This window comes from Lissotriton helveticus, chromosome 2_1, assembly GCF_964261635.1.
Source record: "Lissotriton helveticus chromosome 2_1, aLisHel1.1, whole genome shotgun sequence".
Classification (NCBI taxonomy): Eukaryota; Metazoa; Chordata; class Amphibia; order Caudata; family Salamandridae; genus Lissotriton; species Lissotriton helveticus.
Genome location: NC_136059.1, coordinates 940,862,227 through 940,884,744, shown reverse-complemented (window position 1 = coordinate 940,884,744; position 22,518 = coordinate 940,862,227). Strand labels below are relative to the sequence as shown.

The 22,518-nt window shown below is 42.3% G+C and overlaps 1 protein-coding gene across 4 annotated transcripts in view; it reads right to left on the bottom strand.

Annotated features, from left to right (window-relative positions):
- Window positions 1–22,518, bottom strand: part of HSD17B3 (hydroxysteroid 17-beta dehydrogenase 3) — a 910,057-nt gene that overhangs the window by 41,245 nt on the left and 846,294 nt on the right. For 2 of the 4 annotated variants that reach the window (XM_078675687.1, XM_078675688.1), the window contains one exon: window positions 21,896–22,035. The exons of the other annotated variants lie outside the window; for them this stretch is intronic. In XM_078675687.1, coding sequence (XP_078531813.1) covers window positions 21,904–22,035 — 132 coding nt within the window. In that variant the 3' untranslated portion in view covers window positions 21,896–21,903. The remainder of the gene's footprint in view (window positions 1–21,895; window positions 22,036–22,518) is intronic. 4 annotated transcript variants of the gene reach the window in all.

Sequence of the window (22,518 nt, the reverse complement as noted above, 5' to 3'; positions counted from 1 at the left end):
ATTACTAACCTACAACAATGTGGCCCAAAGAACTGGAAAATAGGATTGTTGAGGCAAATAAGAAATCTTGGATGAATCATGAACTCAATCCTATCCTTAACTCCTCATGTGAAGGAAGCCACAAGAAGTGAATTCTACACAATGTGGTCACTGCAACCAATCTTCCTTCACCTGTAGTGCCCACAGAAACTTTAGGCCATTCTTACCCTCCTGATAAAGCAGGTAGATTATGCAAATAGTATGTATCCAGAAGCTCGCTGCAGGCTAAAAAGGATTCAAACACTGCAGCAAGACTGTTGCTACACCTCGATCCAAGGGAACACATGACACTTACGCTTGATGCTCTGCCTTTACAGCACTTTGCAATGTCCAGACTGCCATCCAAGAAAAAGATTCACTGCTGTTCCTACACATTATATTTTGATAAAACCTAAAGATATGACACTCTGCTCATGTTTAGCACCTCATTTTAATACTCTTTCCTATGAAACAGACAATTAATGGAAGATCTTTCTCATTTCAGGTGGCAAAGCTTTGAAACTCCTTGTCATCTAGGATGCAATGTATACAAGATCATCTGAAGGTCATGAAGGCAAAAAAAGATGAAGTTCTTCTTGATATAAGGATGCTGATCAATCTGGTGACCTGGCAATACAGAACTTAACAGCATACAAAGTCAGAGCAGGACACTTTACTCCAGAGTGCTCCGAGACAGATATAGAAATGATGTCAGTTTCAGGAAAGGTCTAAAGAGCTACTTATACTGGACATTGCCCCGACTACCTCTCTGTGCAGGGCTTGGTCTACACTTACGCTCTCTCTTGGGCAGTCCTGATAAAACATTCATTCTTTGGTTCCTGTAACCATGGCAGAATTGAGCTGCCTTCTGTAGCCCAAGATTAGCTCTTTGGAACAGCCTTGCCAGAGCAACACACAATCCGACAATCCTATAAGGCATACCAGTAATTTCAGACAGCCACCATCCACCCTCCAAAACCAATTCACTCAATGCTACTGAGGACATGAATTCATAGAACAAAGATGCGATATGCCACACATCACTGAGAATGGGCACTGTAAAGTGTTTATAAACTCTTGCTGTAAATATTGTCTGGCATCTTGGATGCCTTAAATATAGACCACACTTCAAAAATAGAGGGAGGTAAAGGGTTTCAGGCTAGGTCCACCCTCCTTTCAATCATATACGCAAAAAAATGGATTACCGGATTAAGGACCTAGCAAAGGTGGCATTTGACCCCAAAATTGTTTGAATTGGAAGGTCAATTATTTCTGGCAAGAAAAAGAAAAGGCTATCTCGAGTCCCCTCACTCACCTGGGTTTCCAACAGCTGACATGCTTCATCATTGGGGTCCTCTCAATCCGCTGCGGATTGAGGCGTGTTTCAACTTGCGAAATTACGTAGGAGCACTAAAAGGCGACCATGTGTGGTGCAGTGTTTGGTGGAGTGGATAGGAAATCTAAAAGTACTTGGTTAGTGGGCGAAATACTTTATTCTAGCTCCTAGTCGGTATGATAAAAACAGGGGTACTAGACAACAATGTAACCATAATGAGTTAAAAGTCTTTGGTCAACATGTTTCGAGCCTCCCCACGGCTCTTCGTCAGGACCACACATGGGCCAGCCCTGTGCATTCTACTCCTAAGTGACCAAAAAAGTGAGGTAAATAAATTGTTTAGTGAGAAATGATGAGTGCACACCTACTGTGTATGCACTTTAAAACATACGATTTTATGTATTCCGTTTTTTTTGCGTATTAAATATAGACCATCCATGCAGGTCATGCTCTTACCCCTCACCAGCTTCACGAATGGACACTATACATCATTATAAATTCTACTGTCAAAGCGACGGACCACACTGAAAAGAACTGCAACCAAAGATTGGACAAGAGTACCAATCTTAACACTCACCCATAATTCTAAAACTTCTCCTACATAGTACAATGCCCTTCCAAACAAGCACCCCCTTACAGTGTAAAATGTTACCTATAATCATATATCATTATGGTTAGAGTGCTGTACAAATAATGTGCTTTGACACCTCACAAGTAGCATCATCAAGAGTTATACAAATTACAATCACCAACCATTTCAGTACGGCCAGCTCCTTTCTGGTAAGTGGTTTCTCTTCAGGTTTTTCCTGCCATTTCGTTTCTGTTTTGTCTGCATATATATTGCTTCTGATAAGTTCACTAATATCTTAAAACTTCTTTGGCTTCTTCCTGCGGTTGGATTATTTGCTCCTGCTCTGCTGCAGTCCAATCACACCCTGCTAATCTCTAGTCCTTGCAGCTCCAGCTCTGCTCCAGTCCCACTGGCTCCAGTCATACCTCCTCCAGCTCTGCTCCAGTTCTTCAACCTCCAGTCATGCCAGCAAAACGTCTGCTAACTGCAGCTGTGTTTCAGTATTGCAGGAAACATCTCTGCTCCAGTCCTGACAGTTTCAGTTCTGCTCCAATCCTTGTGTTACCCGGGTCCAAAATAGGTGCCTTTCAAGTACTATCCAGCAATTGGGAACCAGCAGTATGGAGTGTTTTGTGACTTGGAAAATGTTCCTCCTGGTACTATTAAGAATTATTGTCATGCTATACATAATGTGTGCAGTGTAGCTCCTATTTTCCCAATAGGCTCTGCGCATTGGAATAGTACCTACAGCAGTAAAGGCCTAGGCCAGACGTTAACTAGGTCTACTACTGTCGATACTAGACTTAATTTTTGGGTTTGCCAGCTAAGCTCAGAGTTCGCTAGAAACTTTCTCGAATGTTCAAGGAAGGATTAACTCCCCTGATTAGACAAGAAGGGATTTAGTTTCTGACAACCATAGAACATGACAACTTTGCTCTCCCCTAATCAAGAGTCAATCTCAAGAGTCGTGTGAGCACAAGGCAATTATTTTACTCAGTCAGTACGTGCATTCTTAGTCTCATCAGAATGTAGAGAAAAGGAAGAGACGGGCGTGTTCAATAAAAGATGTTATTTATTGATCAGTCTCTTTTCTCGTACAAGAGAAATGGATCGATATTATTGCAATACTTATAGTTAAGTAAAGTGCATACATTAGAAGCAATAGTATAAAATAATACTGTAAAAACATTGATATGGTTTCTGAGCCATATGATGTTTAAAATGATTAAAATATATTTACATACACATATACATTTGACTAAACGTACTCAACTGGTGTTTCTAAATACGCCTACCCCGTGTACCTGACCTAAGTCTAATGCGTGGGCGGGAATAGAAAGTTACAGTTTAGTTTAAGTTTGTTTTTGCCAAGTGAATAACTAAAGAATTCTCTGTGAGGGGTTATTCAGTTCTGTACCTGGAAGTTAGGATGAATGAGGAATGGTATCTCTTTCTCTGCTCTCGATATTCCAGGCTGCCTGCGAGGGCTGCCCAGAAGCGCCGGTGCTGGGTCTCTCGGCTTGAGATAGCAGCGCGTCTCTCAGCGCGTCAGGAAGGCGGGGCTGCTGCCAGCGGGGTCTGCTTCTGCTCTCGGCTTCGGCAAGTATGGCTGCTCCGTCTTGTCACCACGCGTGTGTTTGCATAGGGCAAGGTCGGCAATATTTATACCTTAAAGGTGCCGAGATTGACGTAAGGATGGACATAGGTACGTCAATAAAGATGTCATACGACTTGCTCGTTAGCACATTCTTTACTAAAGTTCTCTGTGAAATCAAAACAATGGCCGCACGGATTATCCAGGTTGTCATAGGTTTGATTTGTTATGAGAACGTCGTATGCCTTATCAGGGGCTGGAGGAATATCGCTTGTCTAATTAGATCTCAAGCGTTATGACCTAATCAGATAACACGTTCCTGTGCCGTAGTGTGACTGCGTCAGATAACGGTATCTGCATCATGGGGGATTTCTTGCCTCATGGGCTGACTGTTAGTTAACTAGCTAGTAAGTTTAACCAGAATAGGGTCAGGAATAGGGGGATCGAATCAGAACCTATAGAAATACACGACACCCACTCCACGCTAACTATAATCATATCTACTAATCTATGCATAGTATAACATAGTACAACATACTATAGAGTATAGTGTATACCTTACCACCCCAAAATACATAAATGCATTTCGAAATTTTCAAATATACTGAAAAATTGCAGTCATATATATTGTATGCACTTAAGCTATGAATTAAATGCAAAAGTGAACACGCATTGTTATGCATTATTGATTGTTGGTATATGAGAAATACACATGAAATGGCTCTTAATATGGCTATACAGAAAAAAAGTCGAAACCATTTCATCACATAAAATCTATTGCGAACATACCAGCGGGCAGCTAAAGTCTATAAAGTCTATAAAGTATCTAAAATAGAAATCTTAGTTCTCTAGGAATAGTCTCTTACTTTAAGCAGAAAATCAGTGTCCCGGGAAAAAATATATAGAAAAATATTTTAGGGGCTTGCTAAAAAAAGTTGCTGTCCGTGAACTGGATTGTAATTGTTCATGTGACTTTATTTTTTAAAAGTTGAAGGCCGAATTCAGGGAACGCCGTGTGCGAGTTTACTCAAAAGTCTCTATTTCTGTTCCGGAGAGAACATCATATCATTCAGGCTTTCGAAAAAACTGTCAACAGCTTCATGGGAAAGTTCCTCTAAGTCGGAAATAGGGGTAACCATGCATTCATGCGCATGATTGTCTCCATTGACATTCTGATTTGCATTGCTGACAGAAGGTCGTACCTGTTCGATGCTGCTTTCATCTTGAACTTCACTACTCTTCAATCGCAGTGGTGAAGATTCCAGGAATGCCGTCATCAGAATTGGCAGCCTTTGAGGGCAGCACAGTGCGTGAACCTTGGTAGGAACCAACAGTGTATCTGCATCCACTGGCGCATCCGATTGTAGCGTCAGACAGGTATCTAACACGCATTCTTCTCCGCATAGCAGACACCTTAGTACAGGTAAAACACACCTTTGCCACATTGGTCGAAATGATAGAAACCAAGTCATGTTTAGGTCTCTAAGCCGGGATAGTCCCAGGATTTTTGATATCCGGTCCCGGTATCCAATGGCTAGGATCGTATCTTCCATTGTCGCGAGAGTTTGATCTGTGACATGGGTTGCCATAACGAAAAATAAGGACTAGGAATAGGATTCCTGCAATTAGTCCTAGGATCAGGGGAAGTCCGCCAAAAATCGAATGGACGAAGTCTGGAAAAATACCCAGTATGGCTTTGAATGGTGTTAATGCCATCGAAAATACTGTCTTAAATACCTTTGAGACCCCTGTGGTATCAGAAATATTTAAGATTTCGCTCAGGATTTCCGCGAAATGTACGGGGGAATTAGTTGATAATAATGTATGTATCTCTGCAGTCGTCCTTGCGACTTGTAGATCATACGTTTCTTTAGATGACGTGAGCCTTGTAGGCGTCTGAAGAAGCACTGTTTTCATTCTGCTTAAAGTGTCTATTCGAATAGAAGTAATTTTCAAACTGGGCCATGCCCTCGCCTCCCTGTCTGGAAAGGAGCTGGGGAACAAAGAACGTCCACAGCACTTGACCTTCGCCGTCGTAGTGACGAGATAAGGAGTCCCGGGCATAAGACTACAGCATCTGCGGTCTACAATAAGAATGTAACTCCCATTATAGAGTCTTTGAAAGAATGGTTCTATTTCAGTTGCAGGTGCGCCTTGCTGGTGACATGAAAGGTTGTATGAATTCCCTTCACAGGCTCCGTGCAAACTAATACCGTTACACAGAAGCGTGCCGCTTAGTGACATAGCACAATTGATGCCACTAAGAAACACTTTCTGTCCTTTGTTACTGATACATGCATGTGAATAGGGCAGGTTCCATGTTGTTTTAAGGTACCCCTTTCCCAATTTCTCGTACATGCCAGCCTGTATATATTTTTGGCAGTATTGAAACCTGAAGGTTGAGATTGGAATATTTATGATTCCGTGGATTATCCATTCACTGACAGGTCGTTCTGACATTGTCAACGGTAATCTTTCTAGTTTTTCAATGCTCAAGATTGTATAATCAGCACCCTTCTGCGCCATACCGATTTGTCTATCAGTAAGGTTAAAGATTTGAAATAGTGACGTAGTGTTGATTAAACGCCAAGGCACGTAGCCTGAACGCAGATTTTGTAACATCCAGCCAAGCTGTACAATAGAACGCAATTGTGACTGACCATGTTGTAATAACAGTAAGTCTTGCGATAATATATCGATTGCTGAAGACACAATGCTGTCCAATGAAAAAATTCTGGAGGACAGAGTCATTAACCCATTGTCCACTACAGAAAGTGATTTTTCCAAATTAATACGGTCAATTTCCCGTATTCTTTCTGCTGTCTCAATTTGAGTAACCTTCCAGGCCTCATTGTATGCTGCATATACAGAGGCTGCTATGAAACGCTTTTGACGCTGTTTGCGTGGTCCCATTATGAAATCACGCAAGTCAGCACCATCAGTAAGTAAAGTTAGGTGTTGCTTAATTTCAGGCAGTGTGGAAGTTTGTAGCCATTGAAGGCATAATTTGCCCACACTGTAGGTTGTTATTATCCCTGGGTGATGTCTTTGGGGATATCTAGGGTCTGGCCTGTTCATTTTGAAACCCTGTGTTTTATTCAGGAATCTATCTTGACAGTTATTTGTATCTGTGGGCCAGATCAACCATTGTTTCCAATCAGGATGTGTTCTGTTTTGGTTAAGTATATGGTTTATGTCTATTTCTTCATCTGTTTCAGAGTTATTGCTAAACATTGTTGGCTTTGGAATAGACAGGTTATTTAAATCTTTGATTTTGGCTAAGCCAAGACAGGTGGTTTGTTGAACGGTGTCATTTAAAAATATCATTTGTTCTGGGATCATGCAGGCTCTAAACAAAGCTTCTATACCCTGTACTTGCCATTCTTTTGTACCCCAAACACTTTTCAAATCAACATGTTTGTCCCAATAATCAAATCCAAAAGTATTCATTTTTTCAAAGAAAGAATCTGAATATATCAATTTTGTGTTGGTTATCATGGTTTTCATCCCTGTCTTGTTTGCAATTTGTAATAAAATGTTTCAGCATTAGTTATGTTAAAACCTGAAAAATATGAATATTTGCCATACACGGTTCTAGAGCTCCCTTTTGGAGGTGTAGCACAATGTTCCCATTGATTAAAATTTAAAACATTTCTAGGTTGTGCAGTTTTATGCAAGAAATGGTTACCATAATGGTTATAGCAGTACATGCTGTCATAATTTGTAGAACCCTGCAAATAATCATGTTTTGTAAATTTAGCAGACATTACTAAGTCAGACATCATATTGTTTATACTTTCAAAGTCCCAATCATCAGCAAATGAGTTTGGTTTTGCAAAGTCACTCAAGGAGATCTTGATTTGGTGTGGATATTTCAGGATCTCGACCGGACCATAAATTTCATAGTCAGTGTTGTCCCAGGCTACCCCACCAGATATTGGAATTGCTGTGAAGTTGGCTGAAGAAAGTTCTGAAGAAAGTTCTCTTTTCTCGACGTGTGAAGATGTGTGTGGTTTGAGGACCAAGTTGATGTTCTGACTTGCTGTGTCCATTTTAGCATATTTTCCCTCAATGAAGCGTCCCAAGGTAAATACCATGATGAGCCAAAGTATGAGGATAAATGCACCAAAACCCACCCAAAATTCAATCCATGGAGAAACTAGATATGTTTCTTTCAGTTGTTTCAAAAGTTCCTTCGCTTTGTCTTTAAAGGATTTTGATGATGGCTGTGTCTTTTGTTCGCTGAAGCCTTCAGAGGAATCATCGAAGTTGATGAAGTAACCGGATGCAGTTCTGTCAATTGTTCCAATTGGTTCAGGATTTTTGTTTCTTGCATTTTCACTTGGTACTTCTGTATAGATTGGTGTGTCTCTGCTAAATGTCTTTATTTGGGTTTTCAGAGGTCTAAGTTCTACTGCATTGTTGCATAGTCCTTGTTGTTCTTCTGTAGGCGTTTCGAATGTGATGAGCCTCTTTGATAGGACCTCTGTACTGGTAGCAAACCTTGGTGTTCTGCTACTTATTGGGAGTCCACTTGGCCTACTGTTGGTTATCGGCCACATGTTGTGGTTTTACCAGGTCGATGGATACAACTCGGTTCTCCTTTTTTCCAGCAAGTGGCGGTAGTACAACTGATCTTGTCCCGTTGACAGACAATACAGGAACTGCTTTTCTGTAAGAAGGCCCAAATTCCTTCTTTACCGCGATCTTCTCCCTGACTAGATCCCCGACTTTTGGAATCCAGACAGGTCTTGCTGGGACAGGTGGTGATTCTTCAGTGGTCGTTGGCTGTTCTTTCAACTGTATGTTGCTCAGGTCTTTTCTTGTTTTGTTTAAGTCCTGCAAAATAGCCAAACGGTCTTTGACATCAAAGCTTTTTTCTGTTACCACTGAAGTCTGACTATCAAGGTCAGAGATCAACATCCTAGTTCCGAATAATAATTCGTACGGACTGAATCCCTTCAGAGAATTTCTTGGCAAGTTATTTAGACTACGTTGGACACTTATTAGATGTTTGACCCACCCAGCTCCCGAACCTAATATCCTTTCTATTATAGATTGCTTTCTGTCTTGGTTTTTTCTTTACACCATCCCATACCCTCAGGAAGGAAGTGAGAAGATTCCCGCTGGGCTGTGCTCATTTGGCCATTCTTTCCCCCCCCCCAGGCTGGATTGCCTGAGAAAAAGAAAAAAAAAAATGGTCGAACGTAGCATGCTCTTAGCGTATATGCCATTTAGACTCGCAAATCTTGTATAACAGTCCGGACGTCAGCCGAGTGCTGTGGATCTACATTATAAGTGGGAACTAGCCTGTATATGTTAATCGCAAGCCATTCTTTTTAGTGGTGATGTTATCTGCCTTGATACGACGAGGTATTAAACTGCTTCTCTCCCCACTGCGATCTCTGTTGCAGTTTGGGCAGTTTTTTACAAACATGGTGTAGTGCAGGCTCATGCCTGGCCACCAGTACCGTGATTGTAATTCTTCCAGAGAATCTTTTAATTTAAGGTGTCTGAGACCCTCGCCCATGTGTGCGTCTGCGATTAACAAGTTTCTCCTGTCCATGTTTGGAATCACTCTATCCCCCACTCCAGGGATTCGAGCAAAAGGAATGGAGTTTGCATCTATGATGTATGTGTAATTGAGTGGATAGTTGATCGGTAACGCCGAGCAGTCGCCTTTTGATGACGTTTTTACTGCCAGCACTGTTTCGCCGTCAATGTATTTTAATGTACGCTTTTTTCGATCTACGGGAGCCGGTTTACTGGCTGCCGCTGCGGCTGTTTCAGCCAATGAATTCCCTACAACGTGAACGCCATCACGCTGGTGACTCAGTGAGTGTGTCACGTGAGTCTTTGGTAGTTCTTTTTTCAAAAGAGCTACCTGTTCCCAGAGCAGTCTCTGCTTTATTGGTGCATCCGTGTCATCTTTGTAATCGTTCTGAATCCAGGTCTGCAAATCCTTGTTATATGCTTTGACGCAGAAATATGAATCTGACACTATAAGTGTCGGGAATTCGCGATCCGCATTATCTAGCGCCATTTTCAAAGCTAATATTTCAGTTTGTAGTTCTGAATTAGTTTCTACTGAGTGTGATTTTGTTAATAGAGGTCTTAGTTTACCTCCGCGCCACACTTCTTTTGTAATCCCACATGTGGGGTTGTATGCATGTTCTCCCCAAACGGAGGGTTGAGCATGTCCGTCTGTATAGATTACACAGGCGTAATGTCGTAGAGGCAGAATGTCGATTGGCAGAGGATACGTTTTTTCATATTTTAGATTTTTTAATTCTTCTAGTTCTGGATCAAAGAAGTAATATACTTTGTCCGTTGTGATTGAATTTACCCATTGTAACCATTCTGGATCCAATGTTGTTGTTGGTAAAGTACACGGTGTTGTTAATGCCTCAAAGGCTGATTCTGCTGTTCTGACTGTGATATGTCTACCGTCAGCTATGTCTTTTTCTCTAGCTATTGCGGTTTGAACTGCTTGAACAATTTTTCCTTTGTTGTTGAATCTCTGTTCAGCTTTTGTGTACAAATGTGATTTGAATGCAATTGGTACCTTATCTCCCTCATTAGAGGTTAGGTATGTGAATCCGTATCTCCCTGGGATGACTCGGATCACAAGGTTGCGTGTATTATCACGGGTTTCTAATTTTGTTTTAATTAGCATGTCTGTTTGTAAGGATCTCAAAATTTCTGTGTGTGCTTGAGTCCAACTGGATCTTTTAAAGTCTGGTTTAATTAGATCGTAAAGGGGTTTGACCCTTTCTGCGTAATTTGCAATGTAAGTTCTTCCGAAATTTAGGAAGCCTAGAATTGACTGTAGGTTTTTTAGTGTTTTAGGAGCTTGGATTACGGCACATTTCTCTAGGAAATTGTCTGCCAGGCTTTTGCCTTCACTTGATAACTCATATCCTAAGAATAGGACCGTCAGATGGGCAATTCTGGACTTTTTGAAGTTGAATTTGTAACCCTCTGCAGCGAAACCAAGTATTATGGTGTTCACTCTTTTCAAGTGAGTCTCCAAGTCATCATCTGTTAAGTAAATGTCATCGACATAAGATAATGCTTCATCATCATATGGTTGTAGTAATTCTGTTACTCTCGCTGAGAATACCCCCGGGCTGTTCTTGTACCCCTGGGCTAACCGACAGAATTGTTTTTGAGTGCCATTTACTGAAAATGCAGTTAAATATCTGCTCTCTGGTGCTATGTTTTGACAAAAGAATCCGTTGGAGATGTCCAAGGTTGTTTTGTATTTTTTGCGCACTATGTTATTCATTAGTGCAGCACTGTGTGAGTTTTGCACTGCAAAAGTTTTGCAACATGTGTTAAGGTGTCGGTAATCCAAAACTAGACGGTACGAATTGTCTGGTTTGGAGACCGGAAACAAAGGATTGTTCATTTGTGAGGTGCAAGTTTCAATCACCCCCTGGTATTCTAGCTGATCTAGTATTTCATTTACTTGTTTTTTAGCTTCTTGCTTAATTGGGTACTGCCTTTGTGCAGTAGGTTGTGATTTTAACTGGACTTTGTGAGGAGGAGAATCCTCATCCCATCCTACGTGATTTTTATATAAAGCAGGTGCTAAGGCCACTGCCCACTTTCTAGCAAGTGTGTATTTTTTATGAATCGGTATTTGATTCGAGAAGGCAGGCATAATTACTTCTTCGCCATGAGGGCACTCCCTGACAAACTCCGGTGGCCAGTCTTTTTCAGCTAGAAGGATGTCATAGCCCTTGGATAGGTTATCCCAAAATAGTCCCCTTATTTTCCTAGTCTTATCTCCCTCTATACGTAATGTTATCTCGTATATTTTGTGGGGCTTGCTAACTCTGGTATCTGCAGTTTCCACTTGAAGGTATTCATTCGTGTCCACTGTCTCCAGATGATTCATAAGGACTTTGCGAGCTATGCTCACCTCTGCTGCGCTGTCTAGCATTGTCTGAGCCCATTCTCCGTTTTTCAGTTGTGTCCTCAGTATTCTCGGCATTGTTAACTACCTTGATACTGGCTACCTTCTTTTTTGGAAATTGTGATTTCTTTTTCAGTTGAGCAGGTTCCTTGTCTTTGGACTTGGCGTGCTCTTCTGATCGTCCTCTTCTTTCCGATTTCTGCGAGGAATTCTGAAAAGATTGAGACGGACGTGTATCAATGTCTTGATATCTATCAGGTTTTTTAATATTATCCCTATTTCTAAGGTTATATCTATTCCCAGAGGGTTCACTCTGAGGTGACCTTTGTCTCGGGTTTGGAGATTTCTCTCTTCGCCTAGGAGACCTTCCTCTGGACTGGAATTTCTTTTCTTTAGGATTGGATTGTTTATTTCCATCCCAGTTCTTTTTTGGTGAATTATTATTAAAAAATATTTTTTCTGGACTTGTAGTCAGTTGCGGTTTTACTGGTATTCCACCTAGACTATCTCTGCCTAGTTCTTCATAGGATTTTTCTATGATTCTGGCAATTTCAGCTGGTTGGTCTGCTATATCTGTCTCTTTTAACCTCTGGCGGATCGCCACGTTTGCTGCTTCACCCTTTATGTTGGCTAGTAATATAGCCGAGACCTGCTTGAAGTCTTTCAGTAATTTCATACCAAGAGTTAAAGCAGGTTCTGGACCGTATTCATCTTGAATTTGTTTTAGCACATCTGGTATTACCGAAATGGATGGAACACCGTGCGTTTTTGTGTAGATTGAAGCAAAGACCGTACCCCAAGTGTCACAGTCCTCAATGTGTGGTGCGATTCCCATTGGGAGACATATAGTCAGAATCCTGTGCTTTTCTAATGGGGTGGTGTCAGGAAACACCGCCTCTATTTGGGTGATTTTCTGTGCCAACCAGAATGGTATCTGTTCCCGTTTAGCTGGAACTTTACCTAGGCAGGATTGGATGTTCTGTGGTGTGATTTTATTTGTGTTCCCCTGGTGAGGGGTCAGCTGTGGAATTTTAATCGCTGGCTGAATTGTTGAAGTCCGCATTACATACTGAACTAATTGTCTGTGAATTTTTAGTAGTTGTTTTAGCTGTATTAATAGCTCTGGTGCAGTCATCTCGTCGATGTCTGGATGTGGTGTGTATCCGGCTAAGACCGGCCACGTTGCTCCTGGTCTTCCTAAAGGACCGAGCCTTGTAATGTGATTATTATGTTTTAGGGCGCCATCAAATAAGAGCAAATGCTCTTGGAATTTGAGTGGTACTTCCACCTCCTCGAAAGGAGTGTACGTTTCAGGAGGTTCCTCTACTTTGTAATAGTGGAAGTACTTTGTTACAGCATTTGCTGCTGGAAAATGTATCCATGTATAGTATACCTCTGTCTGCCGATATTCGTGTGCCTCAATTACGAATATGACTGTGCCACCTCTAGGTGTCAGTCCATTTTCTATAAGTTTTAAGGTTATAGATCTTCTTTTGGTGACCGGAATGAGTATTATATCCGCGTCTGCTGCTTGCATGGTAGCATCAGCATCTGCTATTTCAGTAGCTAATCTAATTGCCTCTCTTTCTCCATCACTGTCTCCCATTTTACTGACAGGATGGTATTATTTTTATTTGCAGATCAGGTTTCTTTATGGAAACAGAGATTAGGTGCACAATATTTTGGAACTGTTTTATCCTTCAACGTTGACTAGACCAAGAACCATACATAGGAGTTCCCTCCTGCGAGGTTTTGGAGGATATAATAACCTTTCACCCACTCCAGACGTCTTTGGAGTATTTGGAAAAAGGGGTCTGAGTGAGAAAGCACGACTGAGTTACTCTAAATGTCTTACGTTAGTTTTATCGCCCTTTCCAAACGCGTTGGGCGCCATGTAGTGTAGCTCCTATTTTCCCAATAGGCTCTGCGCATTGGAATAGTACCTACAGCAGTAAAGGCCTAGGCCAGACGTTAACTAGGTCTACTACTGTCGATACTAGACTTAATTTTTGGGTTTGCCAGCTAAGCTCAGAGTTCGCTAGAAACTTTCTCGAATGTTCAAGGAAGGATTAACTCCCCTGATTAGACAAGAAGGGATTTAGTTTCTGACAACCATAGAACATGACAACTTTGCTCTCCCCTAATCAAGAGTCAATCTCAAGAGTCGTGTGAGCACAAGGCAATTATTTTACTCAGTCAGTACGTGCATTCTTAGTCTCATCAGAATGTAGAGAAAAGGAAGAGACGGGCGTGTTCAATAAAAGATGTTATTTATTGATCAGTCTCTTTTCTCGTACAAGAGAAATGGATCGATATTATTGCAATACTTATAGTTAAGTAAAGTGCATACATTAGAAGCAATAGTATAAAATAATACTGTAAAAACATTGATATGGTTTCTGAGCCATATGATGTTTAAAATGATTAAAATATATTTACATACACATATACATTTGACTAAACGTACTCAACTGGTGTTTCTAAATACGCCTACCCCGTGTACCTGACCTAAGTCTAATGCGTGGGCGGGAATAGAAAGTTACAGTTTAGTTTAAGTTTGTTTTTGCCAAGTGAATAACTAAAGAATTCTCTGTGAGGGGTTATTCAGTTCTGTACCTGGAAGTTAGGATGAATGAGGAATGGTATCTCTTTCTCTGCTCTCGATATTCCAGGCTGCCTGCGAGGGCTGCCCAGAAGCGCCGGTGCTGGGTCTCTCGGCTTGAGATAGCAGCGCGTCTCTCAGCGCGTCAGGAAGGCGGGGCTGCTGCCAGCGGGGTCTGCTTCTGCTCTCGGCTTCGGCAAGTATGGCTGCTCCGTCTTGTCACCACGCGTGTGTTTGCATAGGGCAAGGTCGGCAATATTTATACCTTAAAGGTGCCGAGATTGACGTAAGGATGGACATAGGTACGTCAATAAAGATGTCATACGACTTGCTCGTTAGCACATTCTTTACTAAAGTTCTCTGTGAAATCAAAACAATGGCCGCACGGATTATCCAGGTTGTCATAGGTTTGATTTGTTATGAGAACGTCGTATGCCTTATCAGGGGCTGGAGGAATATCGCTTGTCTAATTAGATCTCAAGCGTTATGACCTAATCAGATAACACGTTCCTGTGCCGTAGTGTGACTGCGTCAGATAACGGTATCTGCATCATGGGGGATTTCTTGCCTCATGGGCTGACTGTTAGTTAACTAGCTAGTAAGTTTAACCAGAATAGGGTCAGGAATAGGGGGATCGAATCAGAACCTATAGAAATACACGACACTACACTGGGTACAGGCAGTGTGTCTTTCAGAGGGGGGCCCTCTTTCCTTAGGTATTCGAAAAACATTAAACCATGCAAAAACCAAGTGAATCAGATGCAAGTGTTGAGTCATAAATAATCAGATCAGAAAGATCAAGTTGGGAGAAGCTACTAGCAATAAAGGAACCTCCCTGCAGGGTTAGTCTTGCAACAAAAAACTAAGGGTCAGATTTACAAGAAGGTGCTGCAGCGTGGCACCACAAGCCCTTTGGCTGCACCACGCTGCGGTACTTTCAGAACACAGGAATGCAACATATTTACAATGATATGTCACATTCCTGTGTTCTCCCCTGCGCTGGTGTACAAACAGCCTCCATGCGCCAGTATAGGCACCCTTGCACCATGGTGCAAGGATGCCTGCGTCATGGGGAGATTGTTTTTGTGCAGGAAGGGGCCCCTTCCTGCACAAAAACAATCACCACAGGCATTTTCATCTTTCAATGCGTGCTGTAGAATGCAGCATGCATTGAAAGAGGAAAAAACGTGAGGAAATGAAAACCTTTCTCCTCGTTGAGCCTCGCTACACCACCCCTAGGTTGTTGTAACAGACTGATGCATTTCCAGGTTTACGAATCCTCGTAAATCTGAAAACGTGTCGGGTTCCATGGGTATTGCGTGGGAACATCCACAGGAACACTCATGGAACGCTCCTTTTACGCAAAGGGCCGTATTTATAAGGACAGGAAAAGACACACAGGGTGGCTTTTCCTGCCCTTGTAAATTTGGGATCGAGAAATGCGCTGCCAGTACGTCACAAAAAGTGACGTACTGGCAGCGCACGGGGCTTGTAAACCTGCCCCTAAGTATTGGAAAGTAATGCTTTAACTGGCAACATGCAAATCAGTTTTAGTTGTAGCTTTGTAAGAATAGTCCAACCTGGAATGCCAGTGTAGGTCTCCTCCAGAGAATACCACAAGCAGCTCCACAATGGTTTCAGCCTATTTAGGCCTCATCAATTAGGTGCTGGCCCCATTTCTGGGCTCACGCTTCACACCGAGGACACCAACTGAAACAAATAACAAAGTGATGGAAGGAATGCTAGAATTAATCCCATCTACTGGTTGACATTAGGCTACATTCCAATTCACCGATTTTCATGGGACCCGCGTCTATTCTTACACTTTGGGATTTGCTGAAGTAGGCACTTCAAAGTGCAATAAATATGCTTAGATGTAGATCCTGTTCTAATAAAACACTATCTGGTCTCTCAGGAGAAAGTTCTTTATGCTCTAGTGGCTCCCCTTTTACCATCCTTTTTTCTTCTCAAGACAGTATGCACGACTGTGATCCATGGTGCAAAGGAATCAGGGAATTCTATGTCACCTTCTCTAAACAGTTAATCAATCATTTGTCACTGATTATATAGTCAATGCACGCATAGCATCTGTGTGCTGTTGAATAGTCTACCTCAAGGTGATCCTTGGGTCCCAAAGGCGCACCAGAGGGAGTCATGAGAATGCCAAATATAGCAGCATGGCTTCCTTAAAGGAGTCAATTTGCTGTGTTGTCACTGATAGCCTCTGGAATTTGGGGCGTACCGCGACCAACTGTGGAATCGGCTCAGCAACAGGAGATCTGGAAGGAGACAGACTAACACTTGAAGGCCTTAGCATTTTTTCTTTATATATAGAGAGTGGCGAGAGGGGTCAAGTCCTGCTTCACTTTCTTGTGCTTGAGTTGGGCTTCAATTTTGAATTCTCTGAGAACTTTGACCACAAATTTGACCTCACTCTGGAGTGACTTTATTTAGCGTGAGTGCGGCTGTGTCCTTGATTTTATATCAAGAGTGGGGGTTACACAAGTGTCTGTGATGACTTCTTGTGTCCGGTGACGTATAGCTTTGTCCAAGTTTGCTTTGGGGTGCATTTGGGCACACTTCTCACATGACTCTGAGTTGCATCCGAGCCCAATCGCCAGACAGATCTTGTGCAGGTCTGTGACTTGCATCTGTTTTCTATAGTTAAAGCATAGAGACAGGGACCTCTTTCCCTAGCATACTGGATTTAATTCTGTTTTAGGAGTCTTCAGAAGGCTGCTAAAATTGGAAGGCATGGCAAGAAAGGAAATTAACCCAGTGTGAAGGGATGGCACAAATGTGTGGTGCCACTCTGTCACTGCCAGGGCAGAACCCAGTCAATGCAGAGCCACACACACAGAACCACCTAACAATGTCAGGAGCATTATTGGTGGAAGTTTCTCAGATCCAGTCTGGCGCTTGGCACAAATTTAAAGGCATGGAATCTGTGGTTAGAAGTATCTATCAGAAAGGGTGTGTGGCCTGATGCAGAGGAAAATGGGCGCTTGAGCTCTGTCTCCTCAGTGCCACATTTACACACTTAAAATGAACTAAACATATGACCCACACTCCAGAGCACAGGGAAAGAGAACTGAAATATGAGGGTGAAGCGGCTCAAGTCTCAAAACACTCTTATATGCTTTTATCTAGATGGAGCGCTGAGTCCTGAAAAAGAGCTGCCTGTGGCCTTCAACATGGCCGCTCCTGCTAGAGCAATGTAGCGAGCCGCACTTAAGGATCCAACATGATCGTCCCAACCACAGCGAGCCAATGATCATCCATTCTCTACCACAGCAAAAAGAAGTGAGTGACTTTGTTTCTTTAGACGATAACTGTAACGCTGCTCACAGCCTTGCCAGTACGCTATTAAGGATTGGCTCGTTACTGCTTCATAATTAAACTACTGCTGCCACTGCAGAATGACGTCTCTACCCTTGCTGGCTTGTCACACCCTAAAAACAACTCTAAAAAGTCTCCATAGTGCTCCCTCTATCCCACTAAAACAGCAAGTGAATATTTCCCTATGCACGCTTATCAGTAGCATATTTGATAGCATTTGGTAGCACTCCACATGGCCCCGTAACAGGTATTAAAGGAGCTACACTCCTGCCACTAATCGATCATGCCTGAATTACCCCCACTTTGCTGAATACCATTGGATAATCATGACAAAGGAACAGGCTGACCACTACTGACACTGATCACTTAATTCTTCAACGTGTCGACACCGCAGGAGAAACTACCTAAGACCCATTCTGTCCACCAGAAGCACTCAAAACACCAAACTGTGTCTTCCCACCTTTCTGCACATCAAAGGGCAATGAATGCCACTGGCCCTTGCTGTTTGCTCTGTCTATGTGGTGAATTTTGTCTAATCCAAATGCCTTCCGTTCAACCAAGAGCCAGTTGGGAGCCTGTTTAATGCCTTCGCAGTGCTTATTCAGTACCAGTCAGCTGCCTGAGCTATGTCCTTTCTGTTTGTCCCTTCCTCCTGTGGGCCTGTTTAGGTCAGCTGCACTCACAGCCAATTCAGTCCATCAACACCACATATAGGCCCTCTTCACCAAGCCAGGAGGCTACACCATGCAAGAGACTGTGATCTCACAATTTAATACAACGCTGCTACCATCACTTATTTGCCCATGCCGTATGCCAAAGACACTTGTGTCCTATTACACTTGCAATGTGGGTTTGGCCATAACTGCTCGAGCAGAAAAAAGATACTTGTGATGATCTCACCACTGTTGTATGAAGCGTACCATATCCCCACTCTTATTTCAAAGTGACTAACACAGCTAGGGTGGCCAAGATGGCTGAAAAAGACACAAAATCTGCTACGAAACAGACAAATTTGGAGCCCTGACACAAGAATCACCCATCAAAAGCAAAACTGAACTAAAGGACTCAATGGACACCTTCTTTAAAAAACACTGACATCTTCCAACTTACCCAAACTACAAAAGTGAGTATGGACATCATGTAACAGGATGTGGCAGGCATGAGATCTGATATCAAACAAATAACTGACAAGCTTTCTGAAGCTGAACAATGCAGTAGCGATCTTGAGGATAAATCTATTTCTGTAAAAAAAGACCTCAGTTTACTACACAAAACCTCAACATCAATGAACAGTGCCATCTCCGAACTTGAAGCTAGAAACAGGAAGGGCAATATACAACTCTTTGGGTTTCATGAAAGCTGCAAAAGACAACATGGCTCATGCATTGCCTTTCTGGAAGAATGGATCCCTCGCAACACTAATATCTCCTTTGATATTCGTTTTGAACTTAATAGAGAACAATGCATCCCTACACAACAAAATTATCGTGCTGCATCATCTGGACCACCAAGACCAATATTCTGCAAACCACTCAGTTATCAACATGTGAAACTAATACTGGAATTCATATGTAAGAACGGATGTATTACGGTACAACACGTACCGTTACAACGCGTACCTTTACGACGCAGGTTTAACAACGCAAGATGTCACAACGACTTGCGTTGTGGGGCGCTGGATAGTGAATAGTTTAATTTACTATTCCAACTCCAGTCCCCGTGGATAGTAGGGAAGGTGTTGGATAGTAAATTATCCCCTATCCTAGAGCGCCCTCCAGCGAAAGTCGTTGTAACGACTTTCGTTGTAAATTCTCCGTTGTAATGGTACCGCGTTGTAACGGATCCGTTGTAAAGGATGTTTCCCGTAAGAACAAGTACAATACCTGGGATGGTCACCGGATCACCATCTCACAAGAATATTACAAGCGCTTTGTCTAAACAAGGAAAGGCTTCCTCACTCTTAGACCTAGACTGCAAAGAATGAACATTCCCTTTTCCTTTTCAGGTCCTGTCTGGTTTCATATCACCTACAAAGGGCATCACATCTGTTCCATGACCACCAAGATCTGGCTTCCTTCCTGGATAACATTCAAGAAGCCGAGATGGACACATCCTCTTCTACCACATGGAAATTGTATAGTATTTCTGCCTTTTATGCTGCACTAACCATCTTATATTCTACAAACAGCAATTTCATTTCATTCAATGCATTCAGTTGTAGTTTGACTCTGCTTGCAAACAAGATACTATGACGCTCTTTTGTTCTCAGTTATTATCTTTGCCATAATACATTCACACAATCAGATAACTTCAGGCCAAAACCGCAGTCTCATGGAACAGTAATATCTAACCTCCTTGTAGCTAAACCAAGCGAGCCGTACCCTTATTGTACGATGGGGGTACAGCTCGTACACCCATCGTACATGGGGTACGGCTCGTACACCGATCATACAATGGGGGTACGGCTCGTACACCGATCATACAATGGGGGTTCGGCTCGTACACCGATCGTACAATGGGGGTACGGCTCGTACACCGATCGTACAATGGGGGTACGGCTCGTACACCGATCGTACAATGGGGGTATGGCTTGTACACCCCAGGATCGCAGGGGTACGGTGCGTGCCCCTGCGATTATGGAGGGTACGGACCGTACGGTGTGTATGTGTTTGTGTGCTTTTCCGTACGACTCGCCCTTACCTGACGTGGACCGTACGAATCGCGTCCTCATACCCCGGCCCGGATCGTACTCGCCGGGTCGTACGGCATGTGTACGAGTCGTCCGGTATGTGTACGAGTCGTACGGTTCACGGTTTCAGCCTTGCAATACGTACGGATCGCGACGATTCGGACGGATTCACGGAATACGGATCGTACTTCGCGACTCGGACGGACGGGTACGATTCGTACGGAGAGGGCTCCGGATACAAATCGTACGGACGTTTTTATTCCTGAATCGGAATCGACCCCCGAATGTTGACCCTCACTCATGAAACCATTCTCTCCTCTTGGAAAAGCATTTCACTGGGGAATACCTCCATCAACACGTGGTGGGAATGACTGAAATACATTAGGGGTGCACACTCCATTCTCTCTACCCAATACCTTTGGATTTCGGCCAATAAGACCCTGTGGAATAGCCTGGACTGATATATTGAACTGATCAATCCCCTTGAGACATTTTTACTGTCTCTTTCCTAACCAGTTTACCAATACCATATTGCTCTGGTCTACAAACTTGGCAGGCCTCCTACACCATTCACGTGTTAACACTGGGTAATTACCTCTTCCCCTTTTTTAATTTTTCCTTTGTGACTTCTCTCTGTCTTTCTCTCTTTTTATTCTCCTTTTACTTTCCCACCACACGGTTGAGCAACGGAGTCATTGCTATTTTATTGAGCTTTCCAACCAATGTCTCCCAGTCTTTGTACTAGCCATTTGTAAAATGCAATACAATTACACTGTGTGAAACGTACTTAGATCATGTATGTATGCCAATCGATTGTTTTGCACTAAGATCTTTAATTTAAAAAAATGAAATTAAAAAAATGAGTATCTATCAGAAAAAGGTTTATCATTACTGAAAGGCAATTTTTCAATACCATTTAGCTAATTTGTGAATTAATATTGGACACATTATACCATCATCATCAAATACTTTATTTCGGCATACATGCCTTAAAAGTTTTCACAATATACCTTCTTGCATGTAACTTGGGCGACCAAATTTCATGATTACCTGCATAGGACTTCGCTACAGTCACTTGAATAAACCACATTAATGATTGAGCTTCTTGACTCTTTAACCTCCTTATTACATCCTGCATTACTGTGTACATGTAATCTACATGACAACTTGCAACACATAACTAAATCAAATTGCAGGACAGCATGGTAACATTAATATCTAACAAACCAGACAAATTCCATGATAATTTGTTAACCAACCTCTTTACAACTGTGTGGTAAACATTATAACGAACTATAATTTCTTATGCATGTCGAAGACTCCCAAGTTATACGCAGCCCATTGAGTAGTGTGCTGCCACCCACAAAGCAATTTAGTAGGCGCTACATAAATGCAGACACCATAGAGTACCATTCCAGATCCCCCTCAGCACTTTCTTGACCCCATCACCCCCTACTGTCTATCTGTGTGCCTAGCTGGGAGCACTAAAGTTTTAAGGTGTCAGGAATTCCTGGCCACATTATTCTTAGAGGTGAACAGCTGCCCCAAGCCTGCTGCATAAAGCAGTAAATGACATTGGGAGGAGCACCGCAGTCTCCAACCTGGCTTTAATGGTTTCGAATGGGCCTTGGCTGGGCCAAGACTACAACTACCTGGAATAGGAGGGTCCTGGTAACCGTGAGAGATTATAGCCCACCCTAGCAGGTGATGGTGGCAGGGGACATCAAGTTACAGCCGGCAAGAGCAGAACAGGGACCTCGCCCCCAGAAAAGTTTAAGATTTTACCCCCTTATGTTTAGAAAAACAGCATATTAGTCATACACACCTGTAAAACTATGCCTTAGAGTTCTTCTTTTCTTCAGCTTTTCCATCCACCTGTAAACGTATCCTAAGCCTCTCCATACACTTATTTTGGACCCAATCATTATGTAGCACCCACAGGGGAATACAGTTCATGATGCGCCCCTGAAAGAGAATATCAAGAGTAAAAGTTGACAAAATAAGGTGTCATATCTGGAGAAGGGTGATATCTAGTGCATCTTTTGAATACCTGCATTCAGTGATATCATTCTGCAGTGGAATGATTGTCTTTGTAATTATAGGTTATTTGAAGTTCACTCTTGGGTTTACACTTTTCTCATGGAATATTACAATACAAATGAATCAATGGTGAAAATTGCAAAAATTAAACTACCTCGAAGGGTAAACTAGGATTGTAAATGTTTATTGGGATGCAAGCAAGAGGAGACACAGAACAGAAGCAGGGAAATGGATTGAAAGCAGATATGTGTAAAATTAAAGCCAGAGTTTTGCAGGGTTTCTGATTTTGATTTGTGTTTTTTGTGAAAATGTTAACATTTCTGAGTTCACCTTTGCCAGAGTGAGGTTTCCTTCTGCAATGCAAGTACATTTTTGCTATGTAGCGGGAAAAATCTTGTATAATCTACG